This window comes from Pipistrellus kuhlii, unplaced genomic scaffold (assembly GCF_014108245.1).
Source record: "Pipistrellus kuhlii isolate mPipKuh1 unplaced genomic scaffold, mPipKuh1.p scaffold_m20_p_46, whole genome shotgun sequence".
In the NCBI taxonomy this organism is placed as follows: domain Eukaryota; kingdom Metazoa; phylum Chordata; class Mammalia; order Chiroptera; family Vespertilionidae; genus Pipistrellus; species Pipistrellus kuhlii.
Genome location: NW_023425547.1, coordinates 46,358 through 65,478, shown reverse-complemented (window position 1 = coordinate 65,478; position 19,121 = coordinate 46,358). Strand labels below are relative to the sequence as shown.

The 19,121-nt window shown below is 40.8% G+C and overlaps 1 protein-coding gene across 1 annotated transcript in view; it reads right to left on the bottom strand.

Annotated features, from left to right (window-relative positions):
• The window catches only part of ZDHHC15 (zinc finger DHHC-type palmitoyltransferase 15), a gene marked incomplete at its 5' end in the record, with an annotated part of 164,133 nt that overhangs the window by 111,351 nt on the left and 33,661 nt on the right, over positions 1–19,121 (bottom strand). Inside the window, one exon of the mRNA XM_045572367.1 lies at positions 2,163–2,232. Coding sequence (XP_045428323.1) covers positions 2,163–2,232 — 70 coding nt within the window. The remainder of the gene's footprint in view (positions 1–2,162; positions 2,233–19,121) is intronic.

Here is a 19,121-nt window from a genome sequence, read left to right as displayed (position 1 = left end):
GTAATGTGGTGTCCTGAATGGGATCTTGGAAGAGAAAAAGAACATTAGGGGAAATCTGAATAGAGTATGGATTTAAGTCCAAAATAATGTATAAATATTTGTTCATTAATTGTAACAAATTTATCATCCTATATAATAAAGAGGTAATATGCAAATTACCCCTCACATCAACACAAGATGGCTGCCTATGACCAGGATGGCAGGGTGGTTAGTGAGAAACACAAAATGACTGAACAGAGGCTGCGTGGGGCAATCAGGCAAGCAAAGGGGGGAAGTTGGGAGCAACCAGGATGGAAGGGGGGCAGTTGTGGGGGATTCGGCTGATAGGAGGGGCAGTGAGGTGTGACTAGGCCAGCAGGGGGGCAGTTGGAGGTGACCAGGCCAGCAGGGGGAAATGAAGGGCAACTAGGCTGTTGGGAGTTGGGGGTGACCAGACTGGCAGGGGGTCAGTAAGTGTCAACCAGGCCAGCACTCAGAGGCAGTAAGGGGCAATCAGGCTGGCAGGGGTTCGTTAGAGGCGACCAGGCAGACAGGTAAGCGATTATGAGCCAGTGGTCCAGGATTGTGAGAGGAATGTCTGACTGCTGGTTTACACCCAATCCTGGGGATCAGGCCTAAACTGACAGTTGGATATCCCTTAACCTGTTAACCCGGGAGTTCCCTTTTTAATGGTGCAACCTATAATGGGCGTGTACTCTTTCACTAGGACGTGTCAGTACGTCACGCCCGGAGGACGTAATTTCATATTATTTTTATTTATTTATACTTAATGAAAATAAATGAAATATATATATATATATATATATATATATATATATATATATATATATATTTGTTTATTTATACCTATATATAAAGCACAAAGGAAAATACAAAATTACAAAAAAAAATTAGAAAAGATTACCGACAAAAAAAATGGACACGTCGAATTAAAATATTATAAATTTTACAAACAATGATAAAGATTGCAAAAAATAGCCGAAACCAGTTTGGCTCAGTGGATAGAGTGTCGGCCTTTGGACCTAAAGGTCCCGGGTTCGATTCGGGTCAAGGGCATGTACCTTGGTTGCCGGCACATCCCCAGTGGGGGGTGTGCAAGAGGCAGCTGATCGATGTTTCTCTCTCATCTCATCGATATTTCTAACTCTCTATCCCTCCTCTTTCCTTCCTCTCTGTAAAAAGTCAATAAAATATTTTTTTTAAAAGAATACAAAAAATATATACCGTCCCTCTCGGGGTGCAACATATATTTCAAGGACGTATTCATACGTCCTACCCATTCTCGATATTGTTTACCTTTGACGTATTTATAGGTCCCGCTCAGTTATTAAGGGGTCCCGGATCGGAGAGGGTGCAGGATGGGCTGAGGAGATCCCCACCTATGCACAGATTTTGTGCACCGAGTCTCTAGTATTAATATAAGCTGTTAATAATAGGGAAACTATGTGAGACTTATGAGAATTATCTTTAAAACTAGAGTCCTTGTGCATGACATTTGTGCACTGGGGGGAAGGAGGGTCAATTCAGCCTGGCCTGCACCTTCTCACAATCTGGGACCCCTTGGGGGATGTCAGCCTGCCAGGTCCCAAGGGGTCCTCAGCCCTTCCTGGCTTCTGAACACCATGGGGCAGCTCCTGAATTGAACACCTGCTCCCTGGTGGTCAGTGTGCATCATAGTGACTTGTTGTTCAGCCATTTGGCCGACTTGTATATTAGCCTTTTATAATATTATATAGAATAATTCTATTCATCTAATACAGTTCTAAAAATGTTTATTTTTATTTTTTGTTAATCCCATTGATTTTTAGAGAGAGAGGAAAGGAGGTGGAGAGATAGAGAGACACACCTATTGGTTGCTTCCAGGTTGAGCCATTTACCAGAATCGAACCTGGGACCCTTCTGTCTGCAAGCCAATGCTCTATTCACTGAGCCAAACTGGGTAAGGCTAAAATATTTATTTTTTAAATGAGACTTTATTTTTCTCTTCTATCTTTAGAATAGTTTGAATTATCATCCCTATGAGTGTGTTTGGCATGTGCTCATTATAATTGAAAGGAAATGCTCTTATCTAGGAATGGTTACACATTAAGATCAGTCACATTGTTGTCTTGCCAATGATCTGTTGCAAAGCTTAGTCCAGGGAAAATATAGCTATCACTTACATAGCACAGGCAGAGCAGTGGTGGCAGCGATCTGGCTTGATCAAATGGCACTGGTCACAGAATCTTACAGCTATAGGAAAAATAAGATGATTAACACTGATTAGAGCTCAATGTGATACCATCTATTTTCTAGCTTATCTGAATGGCCTAATATATATATATTAATTACAGGTAGTCAAACTCATTTCAAGTTATCAAGCAAAAAGCAAATTGCATAAGAGAATTGTAGTATGTATGTTTTATAATTTAATAAATCTTTATTGTTCAGATTATTACATTTGTTCCTCTTCCCCCCCCCCCACATAGCTCCCCTCCACCAGGTTCCTACTCCACCCACTGCCTTTACCGCCCCCCCACTGTCCTCATCCATAGGTGTACACTTTTTGTTCAGTCTGTTCCCACACCCCCACTCCCCCTTTCCCCCGAGAATTGTCAGTCCATTCGCTTTCAATGCCCCTGATTTTTTATATTCACCAGATAATGTTGTTCATCAGATTTTTTATCCTCTTAGTTTTAAAATTCACTGTTGATAGATACATATTTGTTATTCATAATTTTTATCTTTATCTTCTTCCTCTTCCTAAATAACCCCCTTCAGCAATTCATATAATTCTGGTTTGGTGGGTGATGAACTCCTTTAGTTTTTTCTTATCTGTGAAGCTCTTTATCTTCCCTTCGATTCTGAATGATAGCTTTACTGGGTAGAGTAATCTTAGTTGTAGTTTATTGCTATTAATAACTTTGAATATTTCTTGCCATTCTCATCTGGCCTGCATAGTTTCTGTTGAGAAATCAGCTGATAATCATATGGGTGCTCACTTATAGGTAATTAACTGTTTTTCTCTTGCTACTTTTAATATTCTCTTTGTCTTTTGCTCTTGGCATTTGAATTATGATGTGTCTTGGTGTGGTCCTCTTTGGATTCCTTTTGTTTGGGGTTCTGTGTGCTTCCTGGACTTGTAAGTCTATTTCTTTCACCAGGTGGGCGAAGTTTTCAGTAACTATTTCTTCAAATAGGTTTTCAGTATCTTGCACTCTCTCTTCTTCTGGGACCCCCATGATTCTGATGTTAGTACACTTGAAGTTGTCCCAGAGGCTTCTTACACTATCTTTAACATTTAGATTCTTTTTTTCTTTTTGCTTTTCCAGAATAGTGTTTTTTGCTTCTTGGTATCCCAAATATTTGACTTGATTCTTGCAGTCCTCTAGTCTGCTTTTAGGTCTCTGTATAATATTTTTTTATTTCAGTCAGTGTATGCTTAATTTCTAATTAAATTTATCAGCCTTTTCTAGGAAATTCTTAAAAATTTTTTATAACCATAGTTTTAAACACTATATCCAGTCTTTTGCTTTCCTCCATTTCTTTCATTTGTGGCCTGCCTTTTTGTCTCCGCATTTTAGTGCTTCCCTGAGTTGATGGAGTTGCTTTGTGCGCTAGGTGTCCTAGCAGGGCCCAGTAGCTCAGGCTCCACAGTTACATGAGGTTGACACTCTTGGTGCACCCCTTTGTGGGCTGGATGTGCAGTATTGTTGTAGTTAAGCCGTGCTTGTTGTTGGTATCACTGGGGGGAGTTGACCACCAGGCCAATTGGCTATGAGGATCAGCAGTGTCTCCACTGGGAGGGCTTCTGTGCTCAGGTTGAATGGGGCAGAGTCTCAGGGTGGAGCAGACAGCCTTGGTTTCCATTAAGAGGACCCTGTGTCTCACCCTAAAAGGGCCCTGTGTCTCAGTGTCCCATTCGGCAATGGCTGCATGCACCAGTGACAGAAGGCTCTCGAGTTTTGCCCACTGCCAAACAGTCCAGTTTCTCACCGATTGAGTCTGGTACCAAAGTCTCACCTGGAGCTGGATTTCAGTACAGTCAGGAGGTTTTATTTTCCTCTCAAATGAGAAAGCTAGCCGTGCATTGCTGCCCGCCCTCTCCACGAGTAAGCCAGCCGTGTATTCAGCCACCTGCCCTTTGTACGCGAACAGGTCTCTGCACCTCCACAGATCCTCTGAGTCTGTGTCCTTTTTTCTTTCCTTCGAGTTGTAGAATATCCACTCAGCCAGCTTTACGATGGTTCTGGATGATGTCCACTCTGTCTTCCAGTTGCAGTTGTAAAATCGTTGTGCGATGCATCAGAATAGGTGTTTACCTTATGCCTCCATCTTGGTTTCTCCCCCAATATGTATGTTTTTTTCCCCTGTTGTATCAATCTTTATTTTCAAATACAAGCAAAAGTTCATTTAGAAAGTCATAGAAAGCTTAGCCAGCTGGGCTGCACGGGCTCAGGAAACAAGCTACAGAGGCAAAAGAAGGTCCCTTGGAGCTTAGGAGAGAACGTGTGCACAAAGGTATGTGACTTCAGGGGGGAAGAGAGGGAATGGTGAGAGAGAGAGAGAGAGAGAGAGAGAGAAAGGAGGTGCCCTGCCAAAAGGAGGGGTGGGGAAGGGCTTAGGAATATGCAAGAGATAGAGAAAGTATAGCCTATTGTATCAATCTTGAAAATATAAGTACCTTTTTGGGAATGAAGGTAAGGGGAAATTTTTTCATATCATAGGATTAGACAAATACCTAATCATAAAAGAAACTATACTGTCAACTTCTGGAGTGATCTTGGGACAATTATTTAGCCTATGTTTACTTTAACTCTAGTATCTGAAAACTAGGGTTCATATTTTATCTTCTGTTTTTTCAGACATTTCATTCTATGAGGTAGATCACATGTGTCAAACACAAGGCCCGCGGGCCAAATCCGTCCCGCCAGGCCTTGCAATGTGGCCCACACCGCGCTGTCATCACTGCACTCCGCTGCATTTCCATCACAATGACAGTTTATGACTGTTCAGTAAACCATTCGGCCCGCGATTTAGGCTGGATTTTAGATTTTGGCCCCTTCTCTGATTGAGTTCGACACCCCTAAGGTAGATAAAATTCTTAAAGCATAGAAAATATAGTGGTTTTTAGAATAACTATTTGGAAAATAGAAGAGACATTGTAGAAAAATAGTTCAAGTGACCATTTCATAGATAAAGGAAGTAAAGACCTGAGTCAAACCAAGTGAATTATACAAGGTCACACAGTCAGTGAGTGGTAGGGCTGTGACCAGTATATGTTTTCTGACCCCATAGTTTAGTGTTCTCTTCACACTGTAAGTCTGATATAAAAATCATTTCTCCCCCCTCCTTCCTTATTTCCCTTAGATAAAAGGCATTTTTAAGCTTTTTTTTTAATTAGTTAACATGCCATATTAGATTAGTTTCAGGTGTACAACATAGCGGTCAGATACTTATATAGTTTACAAAGGGATTACCTTGATAATTCTAATACCTAGCTGAAACCATACATAGTTATTACAATACTAGAGGCCCAGTGCATGACATTCAGGCACGGGGGGGGGGGGGTGCTCAACCCAGCCTGCACCCTCTCACAGTGCAGGGGAGCGGGCCTAAGCATGCAGGTGGACATCCCCTGAGGGTCCTTAGCATTGCCACAGAGGCAGGAGAGGCGAGCTTGACTTCTGGCTGAGCTGTGCTCCCCCTGTGGGGGCACATTGACCACCAGGGGGCAACTCCTGCATTAAGTGTCTGCCCGCTGGTGGTCAGTGCATGTCATAGCCACCAGTTTTTCTGTTGTTTGGTTTACTTGCATATAGCCTTTTATTATATAGGATAATTGACTATTTCCCCTATGGTGTACTTTATAACCCCATGACTATTTTGTAACAATGAATTTGCATGTCTTTTTCAATTAAAATATATATATATTCCTTTGATTTTGGAGAGGAAGGGAGAGGGAAATAGATAGAAAATAACAATGACAGGGAATCATTGATTGGTTGCCTCCTGCTTGCCCCCCACTGGGGATCCAGTCCACAACTCAGGCATGTGCCCTGACTGGGAATCAAATCATGACCTCTTGGTTCATAGATCAACACACCTGCCGGGCACCAATTTGCACATCTTAATCCCTTCTCCTTCTTCTCCCATCACCCCAAACTACCCTTCTGACAATCATCAAAATGTACTTTGTATCTATAAGTTTGTTTCTGTTTTGTTTGTTTACTGTTTTTAGATTCCACATACAAGTGAAATCATATAGTATTTGTCTTTCTTTTATTTATTTCATTTAGCATAATACCCTTTATATCTATCCGTGTTGTTACAAATGGGAAGATTTCATTTTTTATGGCTGAGTTATATTACATTATACAAATATACCATATATTCTTTATCCACTCACCTATTGATGGACATGTAGGTTGCTTCTATATCTTGGCTATCTATCCTATATAATAAAGAGGGAATATGCTAATTAACTGCCATTTCCTCAAGGATGGTGGCACCCACAGCCACAAGATGGTGGCACCCAGTCCCTTTAGCCCAGCCGTGGCAGCATACATGTGGCATGGCTGGACCACCCCCAGGCAGGTCCAGCCACTCCATACACCTGCCTCCAGAGTCTCCCCGGCCCCTCAGCCTCCTTGCCACCCATGGCCAGCCTGAGGCACAGGCAAGCCTCAGATGGCAGCTGCCCAGCCAATGCCCGAGGTGCAGGCAAGCCTCGGAGGGTGACTGCCCAGCTATCCAGGGCCAGCCTGAGGCTCAGGTAACCAGGGCTGGGATGAGACTTGTGCTGCCAGCAGTGGCAGCAGCAGAAATGTAATGAGGTGTTACCTTCCACTGATCACCGAGTCACCTCCTGCCCCTGAAGGATCCTGGACTGTGAGAGGGGGCAGACTGGGGTGAGGGACACCCCTCCAGTGCATGAATTTTCATGTACTGGGCCTGTAGTTATATATAAAACCCTAATATGCAAATAAAATGGTGAAACAGCCAGTTGCTATGATGTGCACTGACGACCAGGGGGCACGCGCAGGATATGGCGGGCATTGGCAGCAGACAACAGAGCACAAAACATGGTGGGCATTGGCTGTGGCTGGAAGGTAGAGCAGGTGAACAAGGGCTCTAGACCAAGGCAGGAGTGCCAGTTGCTGTCATCAGGGCAAGCCTCTGATGATTACTGAAAATTCTTTGCTTCCATGTGCTGAGGTCCTGCCTGGTGCTTGCACCTGCTACTGGCGCTGGCCCCACTTGCACCTGCTGTAGGTGCTGGAGCCACTGCTTGCACCCACTGCCAGCACCTGGAATCCGCCCTGATTGCTTGGCACCATCAGCAGGTACAATGATAGCTGCAGGCCATGATCACCCCTCAGGGCTTCTCCACCTCCCCCTGCTCCTGAGGGATGATCAGGGCTGGAAGCCACCTCTCACACATGCTGCTGGTGATGGCCCTGCTTGCACCCACTGCTGACACAAGAGATGATGCTCGCACCACTGCCAACACCGGCCCTGTTCACATCCATAGTCAGTGCCAGAGTTGCTGCTCACACCCGTTGCCAGTGCCCGGTGCCAGGACCGATCTCTTGGTGCTGTCAGTGGATGCAAGTGGTGGCTACTGGCCCCGATTGCCCCTGAGGAATTCTCCACCTCCCCTTGCTCCTGAGCGGTGATCGGGGCAATAGCCACCATTCATACATGCTGCTGGCTTTATGCCATCAGTGGGTGAGAGTGGTGGTGGCAGGAGTGGGGCTGCCAGCAGACAGGGGATTGGGGGCCACAGTGAAAGGTGCGGGGAGAGGGCTTGGAGGATGGGCCAAGACCTGCCCCTCTGCCCACCACAGCCTCGTGCCCCACAGTTATTTTCAAGGTACACTGGTCCTAGTAGTAAATAATGCTGCAATAGACATAGGGTGGTATATATCTTTTTGAAAAAGCAATTTCTCTTCCTGCTCATTTTCTCTGTATTTATTGATATGTGTTTAATGACTGTGTTTAATGACATTAAGGGTAACAACTAAAATTATGAATAATTTGAGCTAATATCATAATTTCATCAAAAGTGTTCACTAAACATACACAACTGATTCAATAGACTTCAAATTCAGCACAATATGTGTTCATTTCCAATGATAGGTAGTAATCAAAGCTTGTTACAATTGATGCAAGAAAGAAGGGTACTTGCCTGTTAGACTCTTTCAGCATATTTAAAAAAAATTTTTTAATGAAATTTGGGGGGGTGTAGGTTAATAAGATAATATAGGTTTCAAGTGTACATTTCTATGATACATGATCTGTATATTGCATTGTGTGCCCAACCCTAAAGTCATATCATCTATCACCAGGTATTTGTCCCCCTTTATTCCCCCCAACCTCCTTTCCTCTGGTAATGAGCATACTGTTGTCTATGTCTCTGAATTTCAGTTATATCCCACATATGAGTGAAATCATATGGTTCTTAGCTTTATTTGACTGACTTATTTCACTTAGTACAATATTTTCAACCATCATCCATGCTGTCTCAATTGGCAGTATTTTATATTTTCTTATGGATGAAAGATATTCCATGGTATATACATACCATATCTTCTTTATTCAATCATCTATTGAGGACACTTGGGTTGTTTCCGTGTATTGGCCACCATGAATAAAGCTGTAATGAACATAGTTGGGTATATATCTTCGCAAACAAATGTTTTCAAATTTGGGGGGCAGATACCCAGGAGAGGTTTGTTGGATCAAAAGGCAACTCTATTTTAATTTTGAGGAACCACCATACTGTTTTTCTATAGTGGCTGTATCAGTTTACATTGCCATCAGCAGGGAATGAGGGCTCCTTTTCCTCCACAACTTCTTCAACACTTGTTATTAATTTCCTTATTGATAATAGGCATTCTAACCAGTGTAAGGTGGTATCTCATTGTAGTTTTGACTTGTAATTATCTAATAGCTAACCAAGTTGAGCATCTGTTCACATATCTGTTGGCTATTTGTCTTCTTGGGAGAAGTGTCTGTTCGAATCCTCTGACCTTTCTTTCCTCTATTTTTTTAAATATATATATATATTTTTTTTTTTTGTAATAATTTTTAATATATTTTATTGATTTTTTTTGCCCCTCTCCCTCCCTCCCACACATTCCCTCCCTCCCCAGAGTTTTGTGTCCATTGGTTGTACATATATGCATGTATAAAAGTCCTTCGGTTGATCTATTATCTCCCCCAGATCTTCCTCCCCTCCCCGTTGTAATTTGACAGTCTACTTGTTGATATACTGTCTCTATATCTATCGTTTGGTTCATCAGTTTATAATGCTCTTTATTATCCATAAATGAGTGAGGTCATGTGGTGTTTCTCTTTCATTGATTGGCTTATTTCACTCAGCATGATGTTCTCCAATTCCATCCAGGTTTCTGCAAATGATGAGAATTCCTTCTTTTTTATGGCAGCATAGTATACCATTGTGTAGCTGTACCATAGTTTTTGGATCCAATCATCTGCTGACGGACACTTAGGCTGTTTCCAACTTCTGGCTATTGTAGATTGTGCTGCTATGAACATAGGGGTGCATATATCCTTTCTGATTGGTGTTTCTATTTCTTGGGATATATTCCTAGAAGTGGGATTACTGGGTCAAATGGGAGTTCCATTTTCAGTTTTTTGAGGAAACTCCACACTGTTCTCCACAGTGGTTACACCAGTCTAGATTCCCACCAACAGTGCACGAGGGTTCCTTTTTCTCCGCAACCTCGCCAACACTTGTTGTTTGTTGATTTGTTGATGTTGGCCATTCTGACAGGTGTGAGATGGTACCGCATTGTTGTTTTGATTTGCATCTCTCAGACTATTAGTGACTTTGAGCATGTTTTCATGTGCCTTTTGGCCTTCCTTCTGTCTTCTTTTGAAAATGTTCTATTTAGGTCTATTGCCCATTTTTTATTTGGATTATTTATCTTCCTTTTATTTAGTTGTATAAGCTGTTTGTAGATGTTGGAGATTAAACCTTTATCAGTAGTATCCTTTGCAAATATGTTCTCCCACACTGTGGGCTTTCTTGTTGTTTTGTTGATGGTTTCTTTTGCTGTAAAAAAGCTTTTTATTTTGATGTAGTCCCATTTGTTTATTTTCTCTTTGGCTTCCATTGCCCTAGGGGTAGTATCAGTGAAGAAGTTCTTTTGGCATACGTCTGAGATTTTGCTGCCTGTGGATGCTTCTAGTATTTTTATGGTTTCCCATCTGATGTTTAAGTCCTGTATCCATTTTGAGTTTATTTTTGTGAATGGTGTAAGTTGGTGATCTAGTTTCATTCTTTTGCAAGTGTCTGTCCAATTTTCCCAACACCATTTATTGAAGAAACTGTCTTGACTCCATTGTATATTCATGCCTCCTTTGTCAAATATTAATTGAGCATAGTGATTTGGGTTCATATCTGGGTTCTCGATTCGATTCCATTGACCTATATGTCTGTTCTTGTGCCAGTACCAGGCTGTTTTGAGAACAGTGGCTTTGTAATATAGTTTGAAGTCTGGTATTGAGATCCCTCCTACTTTACTCTTCTTTCTCAGGATTGCTGTGGCTATTCGGGGTCTTTTATTGTTCCAAATGAACTTTTGGAGAGTTCTTTCTAGGTCGGTGAAATATGTCGTTGGTATTTTAATGGGAAGTGCATTGAACCTATAGATTGCTTTAGGAAGTATGGACATTTTGATGATGTTGATCCTACCAATCCATGAACATGGTATGTTCTTCCATCTCCTTACATCAGGCGTCCTCAAACTTTTTAAAGTGGGGGCCAGATCACGGTCCCTCAGAGAGCTGGAGGGCCAGACTATATGAACTACTAATTCCTACTGTAACACCTCGGCTACGCTCACTGCCCAAAAAACCTGGCGGGCCGGATCAGACTCCTCTGCGGGCCGCATGTGGCCTGCGGGCCATAGTTTGAAGACGCGTGCCTTACATCTTCCTCTATCTCTTTTTTCAGTGTCATGTAGTTTTCCACATATAGGTCCTTTACTTCCTTAGTTAAATTTATTCCTAGGTATCTTAATTTTTTTGGTGCGATGGTAAATGGAATTGCTTTTTTAGTCTCTGTTTCTGCACTTTCTCTGTTGGTGTATAGAAAAGCCATGGATTTCTTGGCATTAATTTTGTATCCTGCTACATTGCCAAATTCATTTATTAAGTCAATTAGTTTTTTAATGGAGTCTTTTGGGTTTTTTATGTACAATATCATGTCATCTGCAAATAAGGATAACTTTACTTCTTCTTTTCCAATTTGGATGCCTTTTATTTCCTCCTCTTGTCTAATTGCAATGGCTAGTACTTCCAGTACTATATCAAACAGGAGTGGCAAGAGTGGGCATCCCTGTCTTGTTCCTGTTCTTAGAGGGAATGGTTTTAGTTTTTCCCCATTGAGTATGATGTTGGCTGTGGGTTTATCATATATAGCTTTTATTATGTTGAGGTATGATCCTTGTACTCCCACCTTGTTAAGAGTTTTTATCAGAAAAGGGTGTTGGATTTTATCGAATGCTTTTTCTGCATCAATTGATATGACTATATGATTTTTATCTTTCAATTTGTTTATGTGATGTATCACGTTTATTGATTTGCGGATATTGTACAATCCTTGCATTCCTGGAATAAATCCTACTTGGTCGTGGTGTATGATCTTTGTGATGTTCTTCTGGAGTCGATTTGCTAGAATTTTGTTGAGGATTTTGGCATCTATGTTCATGAGGGATATTGGCCAGTAATTCTCTTTCATTGAGTTGTCTTTATCTGGTTTTGGTAGTAGAGTGATGCTGGCTTCATAGAAGGAATTTGGAAGTGTTCCTTCCTCTTGAATTTTTTGGAATAGTCTGAGGAGGATAGTTTTTAGTTCTTCCTTGAATGTTTGGTAAAACTCTCCTGTGAAGCCATCTGGCCCTGGGCTTTTGTTTGCTGGAAGCTTTTTGATGACTGTTTCGATTTTTTCCCAAGTCACTGGTTTATTGAGATTTTCAGATTCTTCCTGATTGAGTTTTGGAAGATTATATTTTTCTAGGAATATGTCCATTTCCTCCAGGTTGTTCAGTTTGTTGGAGTAGAGTTGTTCATAGTATTTTGTAACAATCCGTTGTATTTCGGTGGTGTCTGTTGTTATTTCACCTCTTTCATTTCTGATTTTGTTTATTTGGGTCCTCTCTCTTTGTTTCTTGGTTAGTCTGGCTAGAGGTCCATCTATCTTGTTTATCCTTTCAAAGAACCAGCTCTTGGTTTTGTTGATCTTTGGTTTTGTTTCTTTGGTCTCTATGTCGTTTATCTGTGCTCTGATTTTTGTTATTTCCTTCCTTCTACTTACACTGGGCTTTTCTTGTTGCTCTGTTTCTAACTCTTTGAGTTGTAGAGTTAGATCATTTGTTACACTTTTTTCTAGTTTTTTGCAATAGGCTTGTAAGGATATGAACTTCCCTCTCAAAATTGCTTTTGCTGTGTCCTATAGATTTTGGATTGTTGTGTTTTCATTGTCATTTGTTTCCAGGATGTTTTTAATTTCTTCCTTGATTTCTCTGGTAACCCAGTCCTTGTTTAATAGCATGCTGTTTAGTCTCCATGTGTTTGATTTCTTTGGATTATTTTTATTGTAGTTAATTTCCAGTTTTATGCCATTATGGTCTGAGAAGATCTATGCGCATGCCTAATAGATAGCAAGTATGGCAGCCGGCGAGGCGGCCGGCGAGATCACAAGCCTCCTATGTCACCGCGCGTCATTGTGATGGAACGCAGCGGAGTGCAGTGATGACAGCGCGGTGCGGGCCACATTGCAAGGCCTGGCGGGCCGGATTTGGCCCGCGGGCCTTGTGTTTGACATGTGTGCTCTAGAGCCTCTCCAGCTTTTTTTTTTTGTTTTTCCCTGTCCTCTCTGAAGCTGGAACTACGGAGTGGGGGAGGGGGCAGGTCCGAGCAACTGGAATCTCCCACAACTCTCCGATATCCCTTCGAGCCGGATCCAAATGTGTTGCTCTTTAGATATCTCCCCTGTTAGGAGCCCCGTCCACTTTCAAGGGTGACAACAGCCCAACAGCGGGGGCTTCTACTTGTAATCACCGCCCTTGTCCTCCAGCTTCCGTGAGCACGCTCTGTGCGCGCAGGCTTGTTGTTTTCGCCGCGATCGCTCTCCACCCTCTCCCCACGAAATCTGACCTTTTCGCTGAGCAGTGGGGCAATCCTGTGAGGGCAGGTGTTCGCGGCGCCTGGGATCCGCGTTCTGGGGGTCACAGATGCTTGGTGGTTGCTGCGGCTGTGGATATTCAGGCCTCTGACACGATCCTATCTTCCTCTCAAGATGGCGAGGTTTCCCCATCCAAGCCGGTAGGTAGCTCCGGGCAGGGACACAACCCTCGTGGGTGCTTCCCTGTGAGGGGCACCTCTGTCAGCAGCCCACCAGCAGTTTCTTCTGGTGTTCCCTGTCTCCCAGCTTGCAGATAAACACTCACAGCACAAGACCCTCAGTTGCTCTCTCTTTCTGCTTCGGGAGAGGGCTCAGAATCCGCCCATCTATTCTTCCGCCATCTTACCTCCTCCAGTATTCTATATTTTTATTTTTGATAGTATTACAGATATCTCCCATTTTCTCCTCCCCCACCCCCAATTCTCCCAGCCGCTACCCACTCCCGAATGTCTTCACCACGCTTCTGCCTGTGTCCGTGGGCTATGCATATAAGTATATAAGTTATTTGTCTTATCTCTTCTTATCCCCCCACCCCACATCGAGGTATGTCAGTCTGTTCAATGCCTTCCCGCTTCAGGTCTTATTTTGTTGGTAAATTCATTTTGTTCACTAAATTCCACAAATAGGTGAGGTCATGTGATATTTTTCTTTCTCAGTCTAACTTATTTTACATGGCATAATATTCTCCAGATCCATCCATCCGTCCCAAAGGGTAATAGATCCCTATTTTTCACAGCTGTATAGTATTCCATAGCATAAAAGTTCCACAGCTTTTTCTATCCGTTCATCTACTGATAGGAACTTGGGCTGTTTCCAAATCTTAGCTATTGTAAATAATGCTGCTATGAACATAAGGATGCATATATTCTTACTGATTGGTGTTTTGGGGTTTTTAGGATATATTCCCAGAAGTGGGATTGCTGGGTCAAATGGAAGTTCCATTTTTAACTTTCAAAGGAAACTCCATACTGCTTTCCATAGTGGCTGCACCAATCTGCATTTCCATCAGCAGTGAACTTGTGTTCCCTTTGTCCTTATCTTGGCCAGCAGTTGTTGGCTGTTGATTTTTTCTATGATAGACATTCTGACAGGTGTGAGGTGACAGTCACAGGTCATTGTCATTTTAATTTACATCTCTCTGATGATCAGTGACTTTTTTCATGTGTCTCTTGGCCATTAGTATGTCCTCTTTGGAGAAATGTCCATTCAGGTCTTCTGCCAATTTTTAAATTGGATTGCTTGTCTTCTTTTTATTTAGTTCTATGAGTAATTTATATATTTGAGATATAAATCAAATATCAGATACATCATTGGCAAATATGTTCTCTCATTCAGTGGGTCTTCTTTTTAATTTGATGGTGGTTTCTATTGCTGTGCAGAAACTTTTTATTTTGATGTAGTCCCATTTGTTTATTTTCTCCTTAGTTTCCTTTGCCCAGGAGATGTATCCATAAATATATTGTCAATTGAGATGTATGAGATTTTACTACCTATGTTTTCTTCTAAGATTTTTATGATTTTATGCATTACATTTAAGTCTTTTACCCACCTTGAGTTTATTCTTGTGTATGGGACAAGTTGGTGGCTTCGTTTCATGTGTCTTTCCAGTTTTCCCAACACAATTTGTTGAAGAAACTCTTTACTCCATTTTATGTTCTTGCCTCCTTTGTCAAATATTAATTGACCACAATTGTGTGGGTCAATGTCTGGGGTCAGTGTTCTGATCCATTGGTCTACATGCCTGTTCTTGTGCCTCATACCAGGCTGCTTTGCCTATAATGGCTTTGTAGTGTACTTTGACATTCAGTATTATGATCCCCCCTACTCATTCTTTAAAAAAAAAAAATCTTTATTGATTAAGGTATTACAAATGTGTCCTTATCCCCACCCTTTACCCCCCAATTACCCCCCATTCATGCCCTCGCCCCCACCTGCTGTCTGTGTCCATTGGTTAGGATTATATGCATGCATAGAAGATCTTTGGTTGATCTCTTCCCCATACCCTCACCATCCTCTACATTCTCTCTGAGGTTTGATGGTATGATTAATGCTTCTCTGTCTCTGGATCTGTTTTTGTTTATCAGTTTATATTGTTCATTATATTCCACCAATGAGTGAGATCATATGATATTTATCTTTCTCTTACTGGCTTATTATGCTTAGCATAATGCTCTCCAGGTCCATCCATGCTGTTGCAAATGGTAAGAATTCCTTCTTTTCAAATACAGCGTAGTATTCCATTGTGTAGATGTACCACAAATTTTTAATCCATTCATCTGCTGATGGGCACTTAGGCTGTTTCCAAATCTTAGCTATGGTGAATTGTGCTGCAATAAACATAGGGGTGCATATATCCTTTCAGATTGGTGGTTCTAGAGTCTTGGGATATATTTCTATTGTAGATGTGGGATCATCTGCAGAGAATGTGAGTTCCATTTTTAGTTTTTTGAGGAAACTCCATACTGTTCTCCACAGTAACTACACTAGTCTGCAATCCCACCAGCAGTGCATGAGGGTTCTTTTTGCTCTGCATCATCACCAGCACTTGTTGTTTGTTGATTTGTTGGTGATAGACACACTGGCAGGTGTGAGAGGGTACCTCATTGTTGTTTTGATTTCCATCGCTCAGATGATTAGTGATTTTGAGCATGTTTTCATGTGACTCTTGGCCTTCCTAATGTCCTCTTTTTAAAAGTGTTTATTTAGGTCCTTTGTCAGTTTTACTATTGGATTGTTTATCTTCCTTTTGTTAAGTCGTATGAGTTCCCTGTAAATGTTGGAGATTAAACCCTTATCAGTAATAACATTGGCAAATATGTTCTCCCATACAGTGGGCTTTCTTGTTTTGTTGATGGTTTCTTTTGCTGTGCAAACGCTTTTTATTTTGATGTAGTTGCATTTGTTTATTTTCTCTATAGTTTCCAATGTCCTAGGAGCAGTATCAGTAAAGAAATTGCTTTGGCATATGTCTGAGATTTCTCTGCCTGTGCATTCCTGAAGTATTTTTAAGGTTCCCCCTCTTATGTATAAGTTCTTTATCCATTTTTAGTTTATTTTTGTGTATGGTGTAAGTTGGTGGTCTAGTTTCTTTTCTTTCTTTCTTTCTTTCTTTCTTTCTTTCTTTCTTTCATTTTTTTTTAATGTATCTGTCCAATTTTCTCAAAACCTTTTGATTGAAGAGACTGTCTTGATTCCATTGTATGTTCTTGCCTCCTTTGTCGAATATTAATTGAGCATAGTGTTTTGGGTTGATTTCTGGGTTCTCTCTTCTATCGGGTCTAGTAATAATTAATGTCGTTTTTAAACATTCGTTTAAAATCTTGCTTGGCGTTGACTTGTATTGACATAACCTTCAAACACGTGGTATCTACAGAACGTGTGAAGTGCAATTAACAAGTTTTGCTTGAAAAAGTTTCTGTTTGGTTTGGTTTTGGTTGCAAAACTAGGGCTAAGAAGATGGCGGATGAAGAGCATATTCGGCACTGCATGCTTTACGAGTTCCAATTAGGAAGAAAAGCAAGTGAGGCTGCAAAAAACATCTGTAGTGCTCTTGGTCAAGATGCAGTTAGCGCCAGAAAATGCCAGCGTTGGTTTGAGAAATTTCGCGAGGGAAATTTTTCGTTAGATGACAAGAGTGGTCGAGGCCGTGTGTCCAATTTTGATCAAGAAGCTCTTCAAGCTCTTTTGGTGCAAAATCCTCAAATTACCCAACAAGAGCTTGCAACAACTTTAAATTGTTCACAAAAAAACAATTTCCAATCAATTGCGTGCACTTGGCAAAGTCCAAAAGTTTGGAAAATGGGTTCCTCATGAGTTGACCAACAACAACCATAATCAAAGAGTCACAATTTGCAGTTCGCTCATCTCTCGTCAAAACCGTTTGCTGTTTTTAGAGCAAATTGTTACCGGAGATGAACAATGGGTGCTGTATGTTAATTTGAAAAGGCGGCCTCAATGGTTGGACAAAAATGAGGCTCCGCAGCCCACGCCAAAACCTGACTTGCATGCGAAAAAAGTGATGTTGTGTGTTTGGTGGAATTCTAAAGGAATTCTTCATTATGAACTTTTACCATCTAACCAAACCATTACAAGTGCAGTGTATAGTGCCCAATTGGAAAAGTTAGCCCAAGCTTTAAGAGAAAAAGAACATGCGCTGATTAATCGGAAGGGCGTAATTCTTCACCACGATAACGCACGACCGCATACTGCAAGAATCACTGCTGAAAAACTGCGCCAGTTGGAATGGGAAGTTCTCCCTCAACCTGCATATTCTCCTGATATTGCCCCTTCCGATTACCATTTGTTTTGTTCTTTGCAAAACTTTCTTCTTGGAAAAAAATTTAATAATGAAGAATGCCTCAAAAATGCATTGACCGAATTTTTTGCATCAAAATCACAAGAATTTTACAACAGAGGGATTAAAATGCTTCCTGAGCGTTGGGCACAAGTAGTAGAAAACAACAGTAACTATATTGTTGAGTAAATTTTGTTGTATTGTTTAAATAAATTCGATTTAAAAAAAAGTATTAGAAAACGACATTAATTATTACTAGACCTAATATTCCATTGGTGTATATATCTGTTCTTGTGCCAGTACCAGGCTGTTTTCAGAATAGTGGCTTTGTAATACAGATTGATAGCTGGTATTGAGATGCCACCTACTTTGTTGTTCTTTCTCAGGATTGCTGTAGCTATTCCAGGTCTTCTTTCATTCCAGATAAAAATTATTCCAGATGAATTTTTAGAAAATTCGTTCTAAGTCTGTGAAATATGCTGTTGGTATTTTAAAGGAGAGTTCGTTGAATCTATAGATTGCTTTGGGTAGTATGGACATTTTGATGATGTTGATTTTACCAATCCATGAATACAGTATGTTCTTCCATTTTTTATGTCTTTCTCTATCTCTTTTTTCACTGTACTGTATTTTTTTTTCACATATAGTTCTTTTATCACCTTAGGTAAGTTTATTCCTAAGTTATCTAAATATTTTTGGTGCAATGGTAAATGGGATTGCTTTTTTAATCCCTCTTTCTGTAAGTTCACTACTGATGTATAGAAATGTCATAGAATTTTTGGTGTTAATTTTGCATCCTGCTACATTGTCGAATTCATTTATTAAGTGTAATAATTTTTTGATGAAGTCTTTATGCTTTTCAATGTACAATATCACATCATCTGCAAATAAGGACAGTTTTACTTCTTTTCCAATTTGAATGCCTTTTATTTCTTCTTCTAGCAATGGCTAGTACTTCTAATACTATGTCAAACAGGAGTAGTGATAGTGGGCATCCCTGTCTTGTTTCTGTTCTTGGTGAAATGGTTTTAATTTTTGCCCATTGAGTATAATGATGGCTGTTGGTTTGTCATATATCGATTTTATTATGTTGAGATATGATCCTTCTATTCCCACCTTGCTGAGAGTTTTTATCAAGAAAGGATGTTGGATTTTGTCAAATGCTTTTTCTGCATCAATTGATATGACAAGTAGATTTTTATCTCTCGACTTATGTGATGTATCACTTTTATTAATTTGTGGATATTGTGCCAACTGTGCATTTCCGGGATAAATACTACTTGGTTATGGTGAATGATTTTTCTGATATACTGCTGGATTCGATTTGCAAGAATTTTTTGAGAATTTTGGCATCTATGATCATGAGGGATATTGACCTGTAATTCTCTTTCATTGAGTTGTCTTTATCTGGTTTTAGTATTAGGAAGATGCTAGCTTCATAGAATGATCTTGGAAGTGTTCCTTCCTCATGAATTTTTTGGAATAATTTGAGGAGGACAGGTTTCAGTTCTTCCTTGAATGTTTGTTAAAACTTCCCTGTGAACCCATCTGGCCCTGGGCTATCGTGTGCTGGAAGCTTTTTAACAAATGTTTCAATTTCATCCATATTTATAAGCCTATTGAGATTTT